This window comes from Ranitomeya variabilis, chromosome 4, assembly GCF_051348905.1.
Source record: "Ranitomeya variabilis isolate aRanVar5 chromosome 4, aRanVar5.hap1, whole genome shotgun sequence".
Classification (NCBI taxonomy): Eukaryota; Metazoa; Chordata; class Amphibia; order Anura; family Dendrobatidae; genus Ranitomeya; species Ranitomeya variabilis.
This window is the reverse complement of record NC_135235.1, coordinates 288,616,692-288,639,917: the sequence shown is the minus strand read 5'-3', so window position 1 is coordinate 288,639,917 and position 23,226 is coordinate 288,616,692. Positions and strand designations below refer to the sequence as shown.

The 23,226-nt window shown below is 41.2% G+C and overlaps 1 protein-coding gene across 2 annotated transcripts in view; it reads right to left on the bottom strand.

Moving 5' to 3' along the window:
* Nucleotides 1–5,054: 5,054 nt before the first annotated feature.
* Nucleotides 5,055–23,226, bottom strand: part of PUSL1 (pseudouridine synthase like 1) — a 62,985-nt gene continuing 44,813 nt past the window's right edge. For both annotated transcript variants that reach the window (XM_077250125.1, XM_077250126.1), the window contains exons 4-8: nucleotides 22,804–22,950; nucleotides 22,549–22,722; nucleotides 8,110–8,164; nucleotides 7,394–7,556; nucleotides 5,055–5,180 (exon numbers count right to left, since the gene is read on the bottom strand). In XM_077250125.1, coding sequence (XP_077106240.1) covers nucleotides 5,128–5,180; nucleotides 7,394–7,556; nucleotides 8,110–8,164; nucleotides 22,549–22,722; nucleotides 22,804–22,950 — 592 coding nt within the window. In that variant the 3' untranslated portion in view covers nucleotides 5,055–5,127. The remainder of the gene's footprint in view (nucleotides 5,181–7,393; nucleotides 7,557–8,109; nucleotides 8,165–22,548; nucleotides 22,723–22,803; nucleotides 22,951–23,226) is intronic.

Below are 23,226 nucleotides of genomic sequence, written 5' to 3'. Positions count from 1 at the left end.
CAGTGTTACTACTGGTTCTCCCAGGGCTCTCGTGACATTATGTCATGCGATCCCTGCGGCCAATCAGCACTGACTTCACTCTTCTCTCCTTCGGACAAATCAAGACATTCAGAGGAAGTAAGAGCAGTGAATGTTCTCTCACTTTCTCGGGATGTCAATAATGTCTCTAGGAGAAGAGAGTGAAGCCAGCTCTGATTGGCTGCAGGGTTAGCGTGACATAACAATACCACGCGAGCCCCGATAGAGTTAGTACCGACCCCACTGGAACGTGCTGACAACGGAGGTCGCTCTAGGTATTATTTTACTAGGGGCAAACCTATGTATTCAGTTAGTGATTGTCTGAGTAGTGGATAAACCCTTTAAGAAAGAGGAACAACAGAGATTTTCAAGTGTAGTAGTACCTCACTATGTCCAGCGGGTGGTGCAACAGCCCTTTCAAAGCAACACAGTACAGCGCACTGACTACAACCAGTGTCCACAACATCACAAACTGGGAAACCAGAGCAGGCAAACTGGAATACGCAAAATACAAAGTGGCCAGAAAGCAAAATAATAACAGCTCAAGTATTAATAACAAGTGGCCAATGAAAAACAGCAATTGACCAACAATCAGGTAACAAGTAGGATTTTGGAAATTAAACCATAAGACCATAAATAAAACAAATTGCAACAGGTCTGACTGTAAGGACAAGTTCACATGCGTGACCAAACGCCAATATGAGGAAGGATTAACCATTGTTTAGCACGGAAATAGCAGTTTTGAGTTGCAGAGAAAAATGCAAAACTTCACAATGATGCAGTGATCAGACGCGTCACAGTTGTTAGGTGTGAACTCACACAATCACCTCTGGGAGCAAATCACCATTATGGCCTCAAATATTAAAGTGGTGCTGAAAGGAATATAAATAATAAATGCAATGATGGCCGCCTTCCTTTATCACCTGACGGGGCTCATCTGATCCTGCCCTCTCCGGGTCACTGCTGGGAGTGCGACAGTCTACACTGTGGGGATCAAGGAGCAAGGATTGCACAAGTCCTTAGTTATTAAAGTCATAGTATGTACACAGTGACTCCACCAGCAGAATAGTGAGTGCAGCTCTGGAGTATAATACAGGATGTATCTCAGGATCAGTAATGTATGTACACAGTGACTGCACCAGCAGAATAGTGAGTGCAGCTCTGGAGTATAATACAGAATGTAACTCAGGATCAGTAATGTATGTACACAGTGACTGCACCAGCAGAATAGTGAGTGCAGCTCTGGAGTATAATACAGGATGTAACTCAGGATCAGTAATGTATGTACACAGTGACTCCACCAGCAGAATAGTGAGTGCAGCTCTGGAGTATAATACAGGATGTATCTCAGGATCAGTAATGTATGTACACAGTGACTGCACCAGCAGAATAGTGAGTGCAGCTCTGGAGTATAATACAGAATGTAACTCAGGATCAGTAATGTATGTACACAGTGACTGCACCAGCAGAATAGTGAGTGCAGCTCTGGAGTATAATACAGGATGTAACTCAGGATCAGTAATGTATGTACACAGTGACTCCACCAGCAGAATAGTGAGTGCAGCTCTGGAGTATAATACAGGATGTATCTCAGGATCAGTAATGTATGTACACAGTGACTGCACCAGCAGAATAGTGAGTGCAGCTCTGGAGTATAATACAGAATGTAACTCAGGATCAGTAATGTATGTACACAGTGACTGCACCAGCAGAATAGTGAGTGCAGCTCTGGAGTATAATACAGGATGTAACTCAGGATCAGTAATGTATGTACACAGTGACTCCACCAGCAGAATAGTGAGTGCAGCTCTGGAGTATAATACAGGATGTAACTCAGGATCAGTAATGTATGTACACAGTGACTGCACCAGCAGAATAGTGAGTGCAGCTCTGGAGTATAATACAGAATGTAACTCAGGATCAGTAATGTATGTACACAGTGACTGCACCAGCAGAATAGTGAGTGCAGCTCTGGAGTATAATACAGGATGTAACTCAGGATCAGTAATGTATGTACACAGTGACTGCACCAGCAGAATAGTGAGCGCAGCTCTTGAGTATCATAGAGGATGTAATCCAGGATCAGCAATGTATGTACACAGTGATTGCACCAGCAGAATAGTGAGTGCAGCTCTGGGGTATAATACAGGATGTAACTCAGGATCAGTAATGTAATGTATGTACATAGTCACTGCACCAGCAGAATAGTGAGTGCAGCTCTGGGGTATAATACAGGATGTAACTCAGGATCAGTAATGTAATGTATGTACACAGTGACTGCACCAGCAGAATAGTGAGTGCAGCTCTGGAGTATAATACAGGATGTAACTCAGGATCAGTAATGTAATGTATGTACACAGTAACTGCACCAGCAGAATAGTGAGTGCAGCTCTGGGGTATAATACAGGATGTAACTCAGGATCAGTAATGTAATGTATGTACACAGTGATTGCACCAGCAGAATAGTGAGTGCAGCTCTTGAGTATCATAGAGGATGTAACCCAGGGTCAGTAATGTATGTACACAGTGACTGCACCAGCAGAATAGTGAGTGCAGCTCTTGAGTATCATAGAGGATGTAATCCAGGATCAGTAATGTATGTACACAGTGATTGCACCAGCAGAATAGTGAGTGCAGCTCTGGAGTATCATAGAGGATGTGTCATGTCGGACGCTGTTCAGACCAGGTCGTTCGACAGACAGCGGTAATTCCGCTTTTGACCACTTTTTGCTCATTGGCGTCGGCTAGTTTTTATGTAGCTGTTCCGGGGTTAATTTACCTGATCCTCGGATTGGAAGCTGGGCCATGCCCATTGCCTTTAAATAGTTCTCCTGATCATTGGGCGTCGCCGATTATAGCTTCTGTCTTGTGCGTTGTTATCTCGGTCCGGAGTGGAGAGCTGGTTGTTGGAGATTCGTTGCTGGGGGTGTATTTTCCTTAGTCTTATTTACTCCTTCCTATATTTGTATTTATTTTGCCCTGCACATTTATAGTGTATTCCTGAGTGACTGCGGCGTGGTGTATATTTTCCTTTATCCTTGTCTGTGCTAACTGTGGGGAATTGGTGTATCACCTCTTCACTGGGTGGTGGGCGGTTGGTTTCAGCCTAGGGTTGAAACAGGAGACAGGGCGAGGTTCGAGGCCTGGACATGCACACCATCAGTGTAAACTCCAGGTAGAGGGTCAGTCAGGATTTCCCTAGTCTGAGGGAAATTGCAGGGGCCAGGTTATTAGCTCTCGCTCACCTAGTCTCCCCGTGACAGGATTTAACCCAGGATCAGTAATGTATGTACATAGTGATTGCACCAGCAGAATAGTGAGTGCAGCTCTGGAGTATAATACAGGACGTAACTCAGGATCAGTAATGTAATGTATGTACACAGTGACTGCACCAGCAGAATAGTGAGTGCAGCTCTGGAGTATAATACAGGATGTTACCCAGGATCAGTAATGTAATGTATGTACACAGTGACTGCACCAGCAGAATAGTGAGTGCAGCTCTGGAGTATAATACAGGATGTAACCCAGGATCAGTAATGTAATGTATGTACACAGTGACTGCACCAGCAGAATAGTGAGTGCAGCTCTGGGGTATAATACAGGATGTAACTCAGGATCAGTAATGTAATGTATGTACACAGTGATTGCACCAGCAGAATAGTGAGTGCAGCTCTTGAGTATCATAGAGGATGTAACCCAGGATCAGTAATGTATGTACACAGTGACTGCACCAGCAGAATAGTGAGTGCAGCTCTTGAGTATCATAGAGGATGTAACCCAGGATCAGTAATGTATGTACACAGTGACTGCACCAGCAGAATAGTGAGTGCAGCTCTGGGGTATAATACATGATGTTACCCAGGATCAGTAATGTAATGTATGTACACAGTAACTGCACCAGCAGAATAGTGAGTGCAGCTCTGGGGTATAATACAGGATGTTACCCAGGATCAGTAATGTAATGTATGTACACAGTGACTGCACCAGCAGAATAGTGAGTGCAGCTCTGGAGTATAATACAGAATGGAACTTGGGATCAGAGTAAGATAATTAAAAGCTTTTCCAACTTTATCAAAACTGGTCCCCAAAGGATTGCATACTTGTAAAACAAACTCCAATAGAGCTTAATGATGAGTACTATATGAGCTTGTTGTATTACAAGTATGCAATCCTCTGGGGACCAGTTTTGAAAAAGCGGAAAACCCTTTTAAGGCTGTGGCTTTATATAGTAACTCGATTGCTGCATGTCAGCTGTAAGATGGTGTTTATAGTTGGACCCTCCCATTAACCCTGTGGTTACCCGGTCTATCACATGTACTTGTATCTCAGACCTAGTGCTTGTCTGTGCTTCCTGTCCTCCTCCGCACTGAACTCGAGCTCACGGGTCTCCTGGTTTCTATTAGGGACAATAGATTGTGAGCTTTTCGGGCCCGGAGCTAGGAGAAGAAACTACAATCTGCGTCCTGCTTTACAGATGCATCGTATATTGGATCTATAGATAATAAGGAGTAATGAATATTTACCGAGACGTTAGAAAGAATCTTCTGACTCAGGGATAGCAGCTCATAGGCATTAAAGGGGTTATCCACTACTGGACAACCCCCTTAAGTGGCCATCATAACATAAAAAACTCGCATACCTCCCAGACTGAAGCCGCGACTCCTGGCGGATAGGTCACATCACGTGACTGCTGCAGCCTTCATACCTCCGGAACTGTTCCAACTGACAGAACGGTGAAGGCCGCAGCCAATCAGCAGCCACCGATTGTCTGCAGCGGTCATAATAATGTCTCTTGGCCACTGGGAATCACGGAAACAAGATAAGTATACGGCTTTTTATATTCTGTTAGGCAAAAAAGGTCATCAAGTAGTGAACAACCCCTTTAAAAAGATGTAGACGTGACCCGTATAGGGCCCTGAGGGGCTCCGCTTTGTTTGGACACGTGCAATTTTTTTTTTCTTTTCCATTTTACGACCCGGATCTCGGGCATCGTACAAACCAGAATTCTTCATTATTCATAAAAAAAAGTCACCAAGTACAAAAAAGTACAAATATTTATGAGATTCCGTTAAATAAAAAAAGTACAAATCTTTGGCGTGTGCGTCCCAGTCACGTGTCTCCCGGGGGGCGTCTTCTCGGCTCCGTCTTGTCAAACTTTAAATCTAAACAAAAGGAGACATTGCTTAGTACCAGGAAGAAAACGGGATCCGAAGAGCGGCTGTGTCCTAGGGTACTGCCACAGGAACATCGGGAGAGTAGCTATCATTGTTAGAAACGGGGATGGGGCGGACCCCCGGGTCACCATCAGTTATAAGGGAGCCATTACACTGTTATCTACTAGTGGTGAGAAGTGGTACTGCAGGCCACAGACAAAAATGTTCAATGTCATAAGTGGATAAGGCGCCAAAACTTATGCAACCTTGTTGAATATTGGATTAAGCTAAAATAAGTCAAGGAGTGTGGAAACGACTGCAGTGCGACTTCCTGACACAGAGGATACAAACCAAGCTGTACTCGGGCTGTGAGATAACAGGACGGAGCCTTCATGACAACACTTTAAGAAATTAAGTGCAAATTAGGACAATGAGCAAAACCAAATTAAAGAATTTCCACCATTTTCTACATTTAAAAAAAGTTTCCCGGTTTATTTTTCTTATAAGAGCTGCATCGACCACAGATTGGAACCCTATTGATCAGCCAGGAGTAAGTGCTCGGTTTCCCTACAGCGCCTCCACAGGAAAGATGAAGGATTACTAGGTGAACTCCAAAGGATTACCTTTGCACTAATGTCATGAAAAACGTCAATTTCTCATGATACATTATGATACAGGCACATAAAGTATTATCGGTGCCCGATTTATTTTTCTTTCAGAGCTTGGACCATGTTGAGCCGAGAGGAAAGATAAGAAAGGACAAATCTGACACTCGCATATGCCAAGTCTTCCAGAAAGGGGGACACTCTCTGTAGCTGCTCGATCCGGAATGGGGGGCATTCTTCCTTCTCTTTCGAAAATGGGTTTCCTAAAAGAATTGGCAAATTATCGTCCATTAACCCCGACCCTGCAGACTGTGAGCCCTCGCGGGCAGGGTCCTCTCGCCTTCTGTACCTGTCAGTGCCTTGTTTTTGCTCAGGTTTATTGTACTTGTCTATATTTGCCCCCATCTCGCATGTAAAGCGCCATGGAATAAAAGGCGCTATAAAAAAATGTATAATAATAATAAATCTTCATTTTGGGTGAGCGACCGCAGTAAATAATATACACGACATAAGGAACGGCCGATGACATGGCGGAGCCAAAATATTTACAATTCTGATGACTTTGTATCCGTGGCCGGACTCAGCGCAGCACCACAGTGTACGGTCTGAATTAGAGGAAGCTGAACACTCGCACTTGTCGTTAGTCAGCGGGTTTTGGACGGCGGTGTGTTCCTGCCATGTGGTGTCATTAGGGGCGCTGCTCGTCCCGGACGTGTAATGATTACAGTGCTGCCTTCTATTATGTCACCAGCTGGACAGTTCTAAAGCTTGGATAGTGGAGGGGAAAAAAAATAATAATAAAAAACTCTACAACTGGCGCGGAGCTCTGCAGACGTGGAGTAACAGGCTCTCGTTGTCCCCGGCAGGCGGCTCCTTCCCTTATTCTCACTAATAAGATGAGAAAATGAGAGGGGACACTTTGAAATGCTGCCAGTCGTGTAGGAAATTACCATGAGCGGCTTTCTTTGCCTTTGTCGGTCAGTGACACAGGGTTCATTATATGGAGAGCGTCGGCTGGGACCGAACACAAGGACGGTCTGAGAATATGATCTCATCACGCCCTATGCTAGGCCGCAGGACGAATGTGATACCTAATGGCTACCTATTGTATAGCTTCAATGTGCCCATAAAGAAAAATAAAGCAATTTAGAAAATAAACTTAATGAAAATGTACATCTCCTATACAAACCTATGTGTCTCCATGGCAACAGACTACAACTAAACCCTCCGTAGTCGGATTTTGTAGTCATCAGCCATGAGTCTACTTATTCTAACTTATACACATTTGGCAAATCAATGAGGGAACAGATGAAAATGGATGTAACGGCAGCAGCAGAAGACACAAGGGTTAACTTTTTTTATCAAAGATTTTTGCATGGTTTTTTTTATGTTTGTTGCATTTAGACACATATTAAAGAAGTCACTTTTTTTTAACTTTTTGAATTTTGCAGGAAAATTTTGTTGGTAAATGTTATTTTTTTTGTATTAATGTGCCCCAAAGCGATATACGAAGGATGAAAGCTAGGCTACCACATGCAAAATCAACCCCCATAGCGTACAGTGGAGCGGAGTCGGGCAAAGAATCCTGAACTGCTGGGGAGAAGTCTGATGTCTTACCCTTCTCGTCATATTCGACTTCCTTGAGGAACAGTCCGGATGGAGGAGCAACGATATTCCTCGGAAACACCGGTGGCGTCCGCTCTTCTAGATGAAGTTTAATGTGCTGTGGCGTGAGATAACCCAAACCTACAGCGACCAGAGCACTTGTCATCCTCCTCACCTGGAACACAGAGGGGATTCATGAAAAGGTGCTGGAGATCAGCAGTAATCACACGCTACAGAACACCCTCATAAAAATGGAGAACAACACGGAATTGTTAAATGGGCTCCTAGAGGGCGGGACGTCCACCAATCACACACTGATTGGCTGATGCTTGTGATTTGTAGAATCCCCACCCCTAAGATACTATTTTGGTACTCTATTAAAAAAGGGGGCTCTCACTGATCACACAATAATGGCCTACTCTAAATATACACACACCAGCGCAAAATCCTGGAAAATAATGACTGAACATTAAAGAAAGACATTTTATCTGTTTACAAATGATAACAGCGGTTATTCTACTTTGGTCTCAGAGGACCGGTCACTTGCTAGGTATTTGTGTTTTTTTTCCAGATGTGAATACTGCTGTTCTCCTGAATCCATTCCCGAGATGCAGCCCTCTCTACATAAAGTCTTTTCTTTAGCCAACTGGGCGTGATTGAGATGCATCTAGAAGAACCCTGATATTATTCTATAAATCACATTAAATGGTGCAGTTAATCCGCCGTACCTGCTTGTAAGCAAAAGATTGACTTTTGAAGGTAAAATCCCAATAGTGAAGGTCGCTGTATGAAGAGAAAAACAGAAGAATTAACTCGTCATCTCCAGTCCCGCATATTACACAGATAACAGGAGCACAATGGAAAGGCCGAGTGCATGACAATGCAGGGAAGCAAATATACTATTTATTGTTTCAGGATAATCGGACAAAAATTGTAACAACTGTTTGCCACATTCTGAGATAGCAAACGAGGCCCAGAATAACACACAGATCTACACTATATACACACAGCTCTACACTATATACACACAGCTCTACACTATACACACACAGCTCTACACTATACACACAGCTCTACACTATATACACACAGCTCTACACTATACACACACAGCTCTACACTATACACACACAGCTCTACACTATACACACACAGCTCTACACTATATACACACACAGCTCTACACTATATACACACACAGCTCTACACTATATACACACAGCTCTACACTATATACACACAGCTCTACACTATATACACACAGCTCTACACTATACACACACAGCTCTACACTATACACACACAGCTCTACACTATATACACACAGCTCTACACTATATACACACACAGCTCTACACTATATACACACACAGCTCTACACTATATACACACACAGCTCTACACTATATACACACAGCTCTACACTATATACACACAGCTCTACACTATATACACACAGCTCTACACTATATACACACAGCTCTATACTATACACACACAGCTCTACACTATATACACACAGCTCTACACTATATACACACAGCTCTATACTATACACACACAGCTCTACACTATATACACACAGCTCTACACTATACACACACAGCTCTACACTATACACACAGCTCTACACTATATACACACAGCTCTACACTATACACACAGCTCTACACTATATACACACAGCTCTACACTATACACACACAGCTCTACACTATACACACAGCTCTACACTATATACACACAGCTCTACACTATACACACACAGCTCTACACTATACACACAGCTCTACACTATATACACACAGCTCTACACTATACACACACAGCTCTACACTATACACACACAGCTCTACACTATACACACAGCTCTACACTATATACACACACAGCTCTACACTATATACACACAGCTCTACACTATATACACACAGCTCTACACTATATACACACAGCTCTACACTATATACACACAGCTCCACACTATATACACACAGCTCTACACTATATACACACAGCTCTACACTATATACACACAGCTCTATACTATATACACACAGCTCCACACTATATACACACAGCTCTACACTATATACACACAGCTCTACACTATATACACACACAGCTCTACACTATATACACACAGCTCTACACTATATACACACAGCTCTACACTATACACACACAGCTCTACACTATACACACAGCTCTACACTATATACACACACAGCTCTACACTATATACACACAGCTCTACACTATATACACACAGCTCTACACTATACACACACAGCTCTACACTATACACACACAGCTCTACACTATACACACAGCTCTACACTATATACACACAGCTCTACACTATATACACACAGCTCTACACTATATACACACAGCTCTACACACACAGCTCTACACTATACACACACAGCTCTACACTATACACACACAGCTCTACACTATACACACAGCTCTACACTATATACACACAGCTCTACACTATATACACACAGCTCTACACTATATACACACAGCTCTACACTATATACACACAGCTCTACACTATATACACACAGCTCTACACTATATACACACAGCTCTACACTATATACACACAGCTCTACACTATATACACACAGCTCTACACTATATACACACAGCTCTACACTATACACACACAGCTCTACACTATACACACACAGCTCTACACTACACACACAGCTCTACACTATATACACACAGCTCTACACTATATACACACAGCTCTACACTATACACACAGCTCTATACTATATACACACAGCTCTACACTATATACACACAGCTCTATACTATATAAACACAGCTCTACACTATATACACACTGCTCTACACTATACACACAGCTCTATACTATATACACACAGCTCTACACTATATACACACTGCTCTACACTATATACACACACAGCTCTACACTATATACACACAGCTCTACACTATACACACAGCTCTACACTATACACACACAGCTCTACACTATATACACACAGCTCTACACTATATACACACAGCTCTACACTATATACACACAGCTCTACACTATACACACAGCTCTACACTATATACACACAGCTCTACACTATATACACACAGCTCTACACTATATACACACAGCTCTACACTATATACACACAGCTCTACACTATATACACACAGCTCTACACTATATACACACAGCTCTACACTATATACACACAGCTCTACACTATATACACACAGCTCTACACTATATACACACAGCTCTACACTATATACACACAGCTCTACACTATACACACAGCTCTACACTATATACACACAGCTCTACACTATATACACACAGCTCTACACTATATACACACAGCTCTACACTATATACACAGCTCTACACTATATACACACAATTATATACTATATACACACAGCTATATACTATATACAGTGCCTACAAGTAGTATTCAACCCCCTGCAGATTTAGCAGGTTTAATAAGATGCAAATAAGTTAGAGCCTTCAAACTTCAAACAAGAGCAGGATTTATTAACAGATGCATAAATCTTACAAACCAAAAAGTTTTGTTGCTCAGTTAAATTTTTATAAATTTTAAACATAAAAGTGTGGGTCAATTATTATTCAACCCCTAGGTTTAATATTTTGTGGAATAACCTTTGTTTGCAATTACAGCTAATAATCGTCTTTTCTAAGACCTGATCAGGCCGGCACAGGTCTCTGGAGTTATCTTGGCCCACTCCTCCATGCAGATCTTCTCCAAGTTATCTAGGTTCTTTGGGTGTCTCATGTGGACTTTAATCTTGAGCTCCTTCCACAAGTTTTCAATTGTGTTAAGGTCAGGAGACTGACTAGGCCACTGCAACACCTTGATTTTTTGCCTCTTGAACCAGGCCTTGGTTTTCTTGGCTGTGTGCTTTGGGTCGTTGTCTTGTTGGAAGATGAAATGACGACCCATCTTAAGATCCTTGATGGGGGAGCGGAGGTTCTTGGCCAAAATCTCCAGGTAGGCCGTGCTATCCATCTTCCCATGGATGCGGACCAGATGGCCAGGCCCCTTGGCTCAGAAACAGCCCCACAGCATGATGCTGCCACCACCATGCTTGACTGTAGGGATGGTATTCTTGGGGTCGTATGCAGTGCCATCCAGTCTCCAAACGTCACGTGAGTGGTTGGCACCAAAGATCTCGATCTTGGTCTCATCAGACCAGAGAACCTTGAACCAGTCAGTCTCAGAGTCCTCCAAGTGATCATGAGCAAACTGTAGACGAGCCTTGACATGACGCTTTGAAAGTAAAGGTACCTTACGGGCTCGTCTGGAACGGAGACCATTGCGGTGGAGTACGTTACTTATGGTATTGACTGAAACCAATGTCCCCACTGCCATGAGATCTTCCCAGAGCTCCTTCCTTGTTGTCCTTGGGTTAGCCTTGACTCTTCGGACAAGCCTGGCCTCGGCACGGGAGGAAACTTTCAAAGGCTGTCCAGGCCGTGGAAGGCTAACAGTAGTTCCATAAGCCTTCCACTTCCGGATGATGCTCCCAACAGTGGAGACAGGTAGGCCCAACTCCTTGGAAAGGGTTTTGTACCCCTTGCCAGCCTTGTGACCCTCCACGATCTTGTCTCTGATGGCCTTGGAATGCTCCTTTGTCTTTCCCATGTTGACCATGTTTGAGTGCTGTTCAAAAGTTTGTGGAGGGTCTTAAATAGTCAGAAAAGGCTGGAAAAAGAGATAATTAATCCCAACATGTGAAGCTCATTGTTCTTTGTGCCTGAACTACTTCTTAATACTTTAGGGGAACCAAACAGAATTCTGGTGGGTTGAGGGGTTGAATAATAAATGACCCTCTGAAAAAACTTTTCACAATTTAAAAAAAAATAAACAAAGAAATAACATTCTTTTTTGCTGCAGTGCATTTCACACTTCCAGGCTGATCTACAGTCCAAATGTCACAATGCCAAGTTAATTCCAAATGTGTAAACCTGCTAAATCTGCAGGGGGTTGAATACTACTTGTAGGCACTGTATACACAGCTCTACACTATATACACAGCTCTACACTATATACACACAGCTCTACACTATACACACAGCTCTACACTATATACACACAGCTCTACACTATATACACACAGCTCTACACTATATACACACAGCTCTACACTATATACACACAGCTCTACACTATATACACACAGCTCTACACTATACACACAGCTCTACACTATACACACAGCTCTACACTATATACACACAGCTCTACACTATACACACAGCTCTACACTATATACACACAGCTCTACACTATATACACACAGCTCTACACTATATACACACAGCTCTACACTATATACACACAGCTCTACACTATACACACAGCTCTACACTATACACACAGCTCTACACTATACACACAGCTCTACACTATATACACACAGCTCTACACTATATACACACAGCTCTACACTATATACACACAGCTCTACACTATATACACACAGCTCTACACTATATACACACAGCTCTACACTATATACACACAGCTCTACACTATATACACACAGCTCTACACTATATACACACAGCTCTACACTATACACACAGCTCTACACTATATACACACAGCTCTACACTATATACACACAGCTCTACACTATACACACACAGCTCTACACTATACACACAGCTCTACACTATATACACACAGCTCTACACTATACACACAGCTCTACACTATACACACAGCTCTACACTATACACACACAGCTCTACACTATATACACACAGCTCTACACTATATACACACAGCTCTACACTATACACACAGCTCTACACTATACACACAGCTCTACACTATACACACACAGCTCTACACTATATACACACAGCTCTACACTATATACACACTGCTCTACACTATATACACACACACAGCTCTACACTATACACACACAGCTCTATACTATATACACACAGCTCTACACTATATACACACTGCTCTACACTATATACACACACACAGCTCTACACTATATACACACAGCTCTACACTATATACACACAGCTCTACACTATACACACAGCTCTATACTATATACACACAGCTCTATACTATATACACACAGCTCTACACTATATACACACAGCTCTACACTATATACACACAGCTCTACACTATATACACAGCTCTACACTATATACACACAGCTCTACACTATATACACACAGCTCTACAGTATATACACACAGCTCTATACTATATATACACACAGCTCTACACTATATACACACAGCTCTACACTATATACACACAGCTCTACAGTATATACACACAGCTCTATACTATATATACACACAGCTCTACACTATATACACACAGCTCTACACTATATACATACAGCTCTACACTATATACACACAGCTCTACACTATATACACACAGCTCTATACTATATATACACAGCTCTACACTATACACACAGCTCTACACTATACACACAGCTCCACACTATACACACAGCTCTACACTATATACACACAGCTCTACACTATATACACACAGCTCTACACTATATACACACAGCTCTACACTATATACACACAGCTCTACACTATATACACACAGCTCTATACTATATATACACACAGCTCTATACTATATATACACACAGCTCTACACTATATACACACAGCTCTACACTATATACACACAGCTCTACAGTATATACACACAGCTCTATACTACATACACACAGCTCTACACTATACACACAGCTCTATACTATATACACACAGCTCTACACTATATACACACTGCTCTACACTATATACACACAGCTCTACACTATATACACACAGCTCTACACTATATACACACACAGCTCTACACTATATACACACAGCTCTACACTATATACACACACAGCTCTACACTATATACACACAGCTCTACACTATATACACACAGCTCTACACTATATACACACAGCTCTACACTATATACACACAGCTCTACACTATATACACACAGCTCTACACTATACACACAGCTCTACACTATATACACACAGCTCTACACTATATACACACACAGCTCTACACTATATACACACAGCTCTACACTATATACACACAGCTCTACAGTATATACACACAGCTCTATACTATATATACACACAGCTCTACACTATATACACACAGCTCTACAGTATATACACACAGCTCTATACTATATATACACACAGCTCTACACAATATACACACAGCTCTACACTATATACACAGCTCTACAGTATATACACACAGCTCTACACTATATACACACAGCTCTACACTATATACACACAGCTCTACACTATATACACAGCTCTACACTATATACACACAGCTCTACACTATATACACACAGCTCTACAGTATATACACACAGCTCTATACTATATATACACACAGCTCTACACTATATACACACAGCTCTACACTATATACACACAGCTCTACACTATATACACACAGCTCTACACTATATACACACAGCTCTACACTATACACACAGCTCTACACTATACACACACAGCTCTACACTATACACACACAGCTCTACACTATACACACACAGCTCTACACTATATACACACAGCTCTACACTATATACACACAGCTCTACACTATATACACACACAGCTCTACACTATATACACACAGCTCTACACTATATACACACAGCTCTACACTATATACACACAGCTCTACACTATATACACACAGCTCTACACTATACACACAGCTCTACACTATATACACACAGCTCTACACTATATACACACACAGCTCTACACTATATACACACACAGCTCTACACTATATACACACAGCTCTACACTATATACACACAGCTCTACAGTATATACACACAGCTCTATACTATATATACACACAGCTCTACACTATATACACACAGCTCTACAGTATATACACACAGCTCTATACTATATATACACACAGCTCTACACGATATACACACAGCTCTACACTATATACACAGCTCTACAGTATATACACACAGCTCTACACTATATACACACAGCTCTACACTATATACACACAGCTCTACAGTATATACACACAGCTCTATACTATATATACACACAGCTCTACACTATACACACAGCTCTACACTATACACACAGCTCTACACTATACACACACAGCTCTACACTATACACACAGCTCTACACTATATACACACAGCTCTACACTATATACACACAGCTCTACACTATATACACACACAGCTCTACACTATATACACACAGCTCTACACTATATACACACAGCTCTACACTATATACACACAGCTCTACACTATATACACACAGCTCTACACTATATACACACAGCTCTACACTATACACACAGCTCTACACTATACACACACAGCTCTACACTATACACACACAGCTCTACACTATACACACACAGCTCTACACTATATACACACAGCTCTACACTATATACACACAGCTCTACACTATATACACACACAGCTCTACACTATATACACACAGCTCTACACTATATACACACAGCTCTACACTATATACACACAGCTCTACACTATATACACACAGCTCTACACTATACACACAGCTCTACACTATATACACACAGCTCTACACTATATACACACACAGCTCTACACTATATACACACACAGCTCTACACTATATACACACAGCTCTACACTATATACACACAGCTCTACAGTATATACACACAGCTCTATACTATATATACACACAGCTCTACACTATATACACACAGCTCTACAGTATATACACACAGCTCTATACTATATATACACACAGCTCTACACGATATACACACAGCTCTACACTATATACACAGCTCTACAGTATATACACACAGCTCTACACTATATACACACAGCTCTACACTATATACACACAGCTCTACAGTATATACACACAGCTCTATACTATATATACACACAGCTCTACACTATATACACACAGCTCTACACTATATACACACAGCTCTACACTATATACACACAGCTCTACACTATATACACACACAGCTCTACACTATATACACACAGCTCTACACTATACACACAGCTCTACACTATACACACAGCTCTACACTATACACACAGCTCTACACTATACACACACAGCTCTACACTATACACACAGCTCTACACTATATACACACAGCTCTACACTATATACACACAGCTCTACACTATATACACACACAGCTCTACACTATATACACACAGCTCTACACTATATACACACAGCTCTACACTATATACACACAGCTCTACACTATACACACAGCTCTACACTATATACACACAGCTCTACACTATATACACACACAGCTCTACACTATATACACACAGCTCTACACTATATACACACAGCTCTACAGTATATACACACAGCTCTATACTATATATACACACAGCTCTACACTATATACACACAGCTCTACAGTATATACACACAGCTCTATACTATATATACACACAGCTCTACACGATATACACACAGCTCTACACTATATACACAGCTCTACAGTATATACACACAGCTCTACACTATATACACACAGCTCTACACTATATACACACAGCTCTACAGTATATACACACAGCTCTATACTATATATACACACAGCTCTACACTATATACACACAGCTCTACACTATATACACAGCTCTACAGTATATACACACAGCTCTATACTATATATACACACAGCTCTATACTATATATACACACAGCTCTACACTATATACACACAGCTCTACACTATATACACACAGCTCTATACTATATATACACAGCTCTACACTATACACACAGCTCTACACTATACACACAGCTCTACACTATATACACACACAGCTCTACACTATACACACAGCTCTACACTATATACACACAGCTCTACACTATACACACAGCTCTACACTATACACACAGCTCTACACTATACACACACAGCTCTACACTACACACACACAGCTCTACACTATATACACACAGCTCTACACTATACACACAGCTCTACACTATACACACACAGCTCTACACTATACACACACAGCTCTACACTATACACACACAGCTCTACACTATATACACACTGCTCTACACTATATATACACACACAGCTCTACACTATACACACACAGCTCTACACTATATACACACAGCTCTATACTATATACACACAGCTCTACACTATACACACAGCTCTACACTATATACACACAGCTCTACAGTATATACACACAGCTCTACACTTTATACACACTGCTCTACACTATACACACAGCTCTATACTATATACACACAGCTCTACACTATATACACACTGCTCTACACTATATACACACACAGCTCTACACTATATACACACAGCTCTACACTATATACACACAGCTCTATACTATATACACACAGCTCTATACTATATACACACAGCTCTACACTATATACACACAGCTCTACACTATATACACACAGCTCTACACTATATACACACAGCTCTACACTATATACACACAGCTCTACACTATACACACAGCTCTACACTATATACACACAGCTCTACACTATATACACACAGCTCTACACACACAGCTCTACACTATATACACACAGCTCTACACTATATACACACAGCTCTACACTATATACACACAGCTCTACACTATATACACACAGCTCTACACTATACACACAGCTCTACACTATATACACACAGCTCTACACTATATACACACAGCTCTACACTATATACACACAGCTCTATACTATATACACACAGCTCTACACTATACACACAGCTCTACACTATATACACACAGCTCTACACTATATACACACAGCTCTACAGTATATACACACAGCTCTATACTATATATACACACAGCTCTACACTATATACACACAGCTCTACACTATATACACACAGCTCTACAGTATATACACACAGCTCTATACTATATATACACACAGCTCTACACGATATACACACAGCTCTACACTATATACACACAGCTCTACACTATATACACACAGCTCTACACTATATACACAGCTCTACACTATATACACACAGCTATATACTATATACACACAGCTCTACACTATATACACAGCTCTACACTATATACACACAGCTCTACACTATATACACACAGCTCTACAGTATATACACACAGCTCTATACTATATATACACACAGCTCTACACTATATACACACAGCTCTACACTATATATACACACAGCTCTACACTATATACACACAGCTCTACACTATATACACACAGCTCTACAGTATATACACACAGCTCTATACTATATATACACACAGCTCTACACTATATACACACAGCTCTACAGTATATACACACAGCTCTATACTATATATACACACAGCTCTACACTATATACACACAGCTCTACACTATATACACACAGCTATATACTATATATACACAGCTCCACATTATATTACGTGTACACATTTTATAATATTCCAAACTCCTGGTGACTTATTAATATGTTATAAAAGGTGTTTCCAGCGAATCTTCTCTATCTGTACTGACAGGTCCCTATGGATGACCCCATGTCCCCCAACTGTGGACAACCCATTTCTATCTACTCCATTAGCATATGTACTGGTTCCCAGTGTAAGTTTTCTGTGGACATGTCGGTGGCAGAAGTCTGGTGGCCGACCTATAACATGTCAGGCCACAGAATCGCTCACGTCGGTGACCTCTATGTATCCGCAACAACAAAGCGTCAATTGATATAACATCACTTTGGCTGCAGATTTAGTGCTCTGGACCTGACGGTATTACAACTTGTACATTTCATGTTTTTACAATGACGGGTGGAGTCGTCTGTGACGCACAAAGAATCTGGGGAAAGTATCTGCTGCAGATGTTCCCCTTCATTCATGGGAAAAAAAAGTCTTCCCGTCTCTGGCATCTCATGTTCAGCTGCAGTGAAACCACCCAGGACCAATTCATTACCAGCTGTCAGACACAAGATGGCAGAATTATTACTCACAGAACCGCCCTTTACAGCGACCCCACCCAAATTGGAGGATTACCCCAGGAGTCTGGTATTTCACACTAGTTAATATTCCACATCTAGTTGCCAATCACCAGTTACACACGGTCTTTTTGGTAAAGTGGTCCCAATCTGTCACCAGATTTCACAATGCAGATGGCCGGTGTACTTACTGTGCAAATTCCCATCAGCATCCTTTTCTTGGATGGTTTCCTAACAGATATTAAAATGAGCATTGTACAAGTCTCAGGATTATTCAGCCATTGTAGGATGTGGTTTTTTTTTCCTTCTCAAAGTAAGTACACCAGTCTCATCAGGTTTAAGTGCTCTATTTAAAAATGTATCTGCAGCTTACACTGTGAAATCTGGTGAGACAAATTGTCCATTCTAAAAAGTGTTTATCTAGGATAGGAAATACAGCGCCCCAGCAGGTGATAGGTCGTGTCTAGTATTGCAGTTCAGCTTTTTTTTTTTTCTTTTTTTTTTTTTTTAACAGGACAAGAAAGTAAGCCATTTTTTTAAAATCCTTTACGGGTTTTAATTGAGAAAAGCCATTAATATTGTATAACTACACAGGAAACAGGTTTTCCCATTTGCCCGTAAACTGCCTTTAAATTACCATGTCATTCCCGTGCGTCATATTGTGTCTCCGTGTTCTTATAATTACCAGGATTTTTTTTTAAAAAAAAATAATAAATTAGAAAATGTGTATTATACTTAGTGACCATCATCTTTGGAAAACGGAAGTCGCTTTATTTTTAAATTATTTTTCTTTATTATTTTTGAATTCCAGGACGGAAACAAGAAATCACTTGATCCATGATGAACTTATAGTTACAGAGGTAATAAAACACATACAGGTCCATCAAGCTCAACCTCTCTCCACCAGTTTTACATTCTCTATCATTAGATTATGACCCACAAATGTCATTTTTTTAGGAGATCCAGCCATTTTACCATTACTACTTCTTGTGGTCGGCATTCCACAGTCTGACCGCTCTTACTGTAAAGAATCCTTTCCTAATTCTATGCAGCTCATCCTACGGAGAGCGCTCAGTTGAGCTAAACATTCATGTGTGTGGAGGAGTCAGGAAAGACACTTAAGTGCTCGGTCCAACATTTATACAAGATGTGTGGGTACCTTTAAGGGGTCGTCCATGCTTGGGGCTCAAACCTTCAGTCATTCTATGTGACTGCAGACTTGTGAATACTCACAACCTGCGCTGTCGGGATTCTATGACATTGCGGAATGTGACTGCTAGCATGAGACTTGTATACTTCTGGTCACATTCAGACTAGACATGTCTGGCCTTGCTTAATGGCCTTGCACTAATTGAGGATGTGCACGTCTAGTCGGCATGTGATCGCATCTATGAAAATCACATCCTTGTGTTCATGCGCCAGACCAGACCTCTCACTGCGAGGATTCACAAGTCTGCAGTCACATACAGTGACTGCAGACTTGGACACCAAGCCTGGACAACTCCTTTAAAACTACTTGTAAAGGAAATAGCACAGGTCACAAATGGAGCTGGTGGACAAAGTGAAGGATGAGACTCCCCATTGTGTGACTGCCACTGCTTCTAAAATTGGGAGTCGAAAAAGGAGCCACGAGTGAATGGAGGAGCAGTAGGTATTTTTTCTTTATTGCCTTACTCCCTTAGAATAATGATTGCTCAGTCAGAAAACAGAACTTTAAAGGGTAGTGGACCTCCTCTCATGATTTCTATTTTTTTTTATTAATGTTAGCACTTATACATCGCCCCTAGCAATAGAGATGAACAATAAGACCATGGTCACACTAGCAGTATTTGGTCAGTATTTTACATCAGTATTTGTAAGCCAAAACCAGGAGTGGAACAATCAGAGGAAAAGTATAATAGAAACATATGCACCACTTCTGCATTTATCACCCACTCCCTAGTTTTGTCTTATAAATACTGATGTAAAATACTGACCAAATACTGCTAGTGTGAAGGTGGCCTTAGCCACAACTACCCTGCTTCAGCATTTAGTTCGGTCCTCCTTGGGGCTGGCCACTCCTGTGCCCAGCTGTAATGGCTGCCCTGGTCAGGTGCCACATCAGACATTTTTGGCATATCCTCTAGATAAACTATAAATATAAAGGGGTACCACCTTAAGAAAAAAAAAATCTAAACTAATTAGTCACCAAACTTTTTTTTTTTTCATTCCCCAAAAATTAGATTTACGAGATTATTCTGTGCAAGATTTTGGAAGGGAAAAGGAAATGACACACTGGGTGGGTCAGCGATGGTTTCCAGAGACCTCATATGGTGTAAAATAAAAAAAAATATCACAAAGTGTCTCAACATTGTGGAATTGCTACTTACAGCAGATTAGTGATGAACTCCCAATAGGGAAGAGAGTACCGTTAGACACACTGCACCGGCCAAATCTGACTAATTTGCTGTAATAAGTCGGAACACATTAGTTTTCTGAGTGACGCTTGAGGGATTTTCTGTCGGACACCTATAGATAATTTCTTTTTCATGAGACTAACTGATCACGCCAAGATTGAGTCACAATGACGGCAGAGAACTGGCCGCCCACGTGGTAACGTCAGATGCTGTGCACAACAAAGATCGAAGTAGAATGCCCCAACATTTATCAGACTTCAAAAGGGGCTTATAGAAGAAACGCCAAAGAGAAAAAAAGCCAGCACAACCTCATTATCAGACAGACATTATAACCGGCAACTCCGAGCTCACAGAACTATACATAGGAGGCTTTTATAGTGTGCCTGGCATCCAGCTAGAAAGGAAAAGTAGGAGGAGCACTGCAAGCTGTTACCAGTCAGCTACTCTCAGCCAATCAGCATTGCATGGAGTGTTCTCTGCAACTCTGATTGGATGAAATCCACAAGCTTTACTCACTATGCTCCTCCCAATAGTGCTTTTCAGTAGGATGCCAGGCAGAGTATATAACCACTTAATGTCTGCTTCTGGAAGATCTGGAGCCTCCTAGTTCAGCACCCAAAGAATTAAAGATATAATAGTACCTGTTTTGTAAGAGATTTGGTAACAGGCTGGTGGACGGGGTTATATCCGCTTGCTGCAAAGTCTTGACTGGAGACTTAAATGGCGTCTCGTTATTCGTGGACCTAAAGCCACTGAAATCATGTTTCCCAACAAAAAACTGTGCGGCCTCCTGAATCCGTGGAATATCGAGATGACTGGGAAAAGAAACCAGATAAACGATAGCGAATGCGGTCAATCTGCTAATCGAGAATTGGACACACAGATATGACACTTACCTCTCACTTGCCACCCAGCATAGATTGCGTTCAAACACCGGCAAATTTGTGTGTTTACATCCAGTGACTAATCGGTACAAGTATGTCCGGGAGACCGCGTCGAAACGGGCATGAAAGTCATCATTTACATGAAAGGCCTTTAGTATGCTGCATAGAGGGTGGGGGATAGATAATTTTATTAAGAGTCTAAAATGATACATTTCTAGTATTTAAAAAAAAGGAAATGTTTTTAAAGAAAACTTGTCACGAGGTAAAATTAAAAAAAAGTGTTTTTACTTTAATTTTACTGTCGCTGATCCCCCAAGTATTCCGCTTTTTGGTTTTTTTTTTAAAATCCACCTTACGGTTCCAGAGATATGGGCTTTTTTATTTAGTTCTAATCTTTATATTCTCTACTGATGGGACATAAGTCAGAGGAGCCTA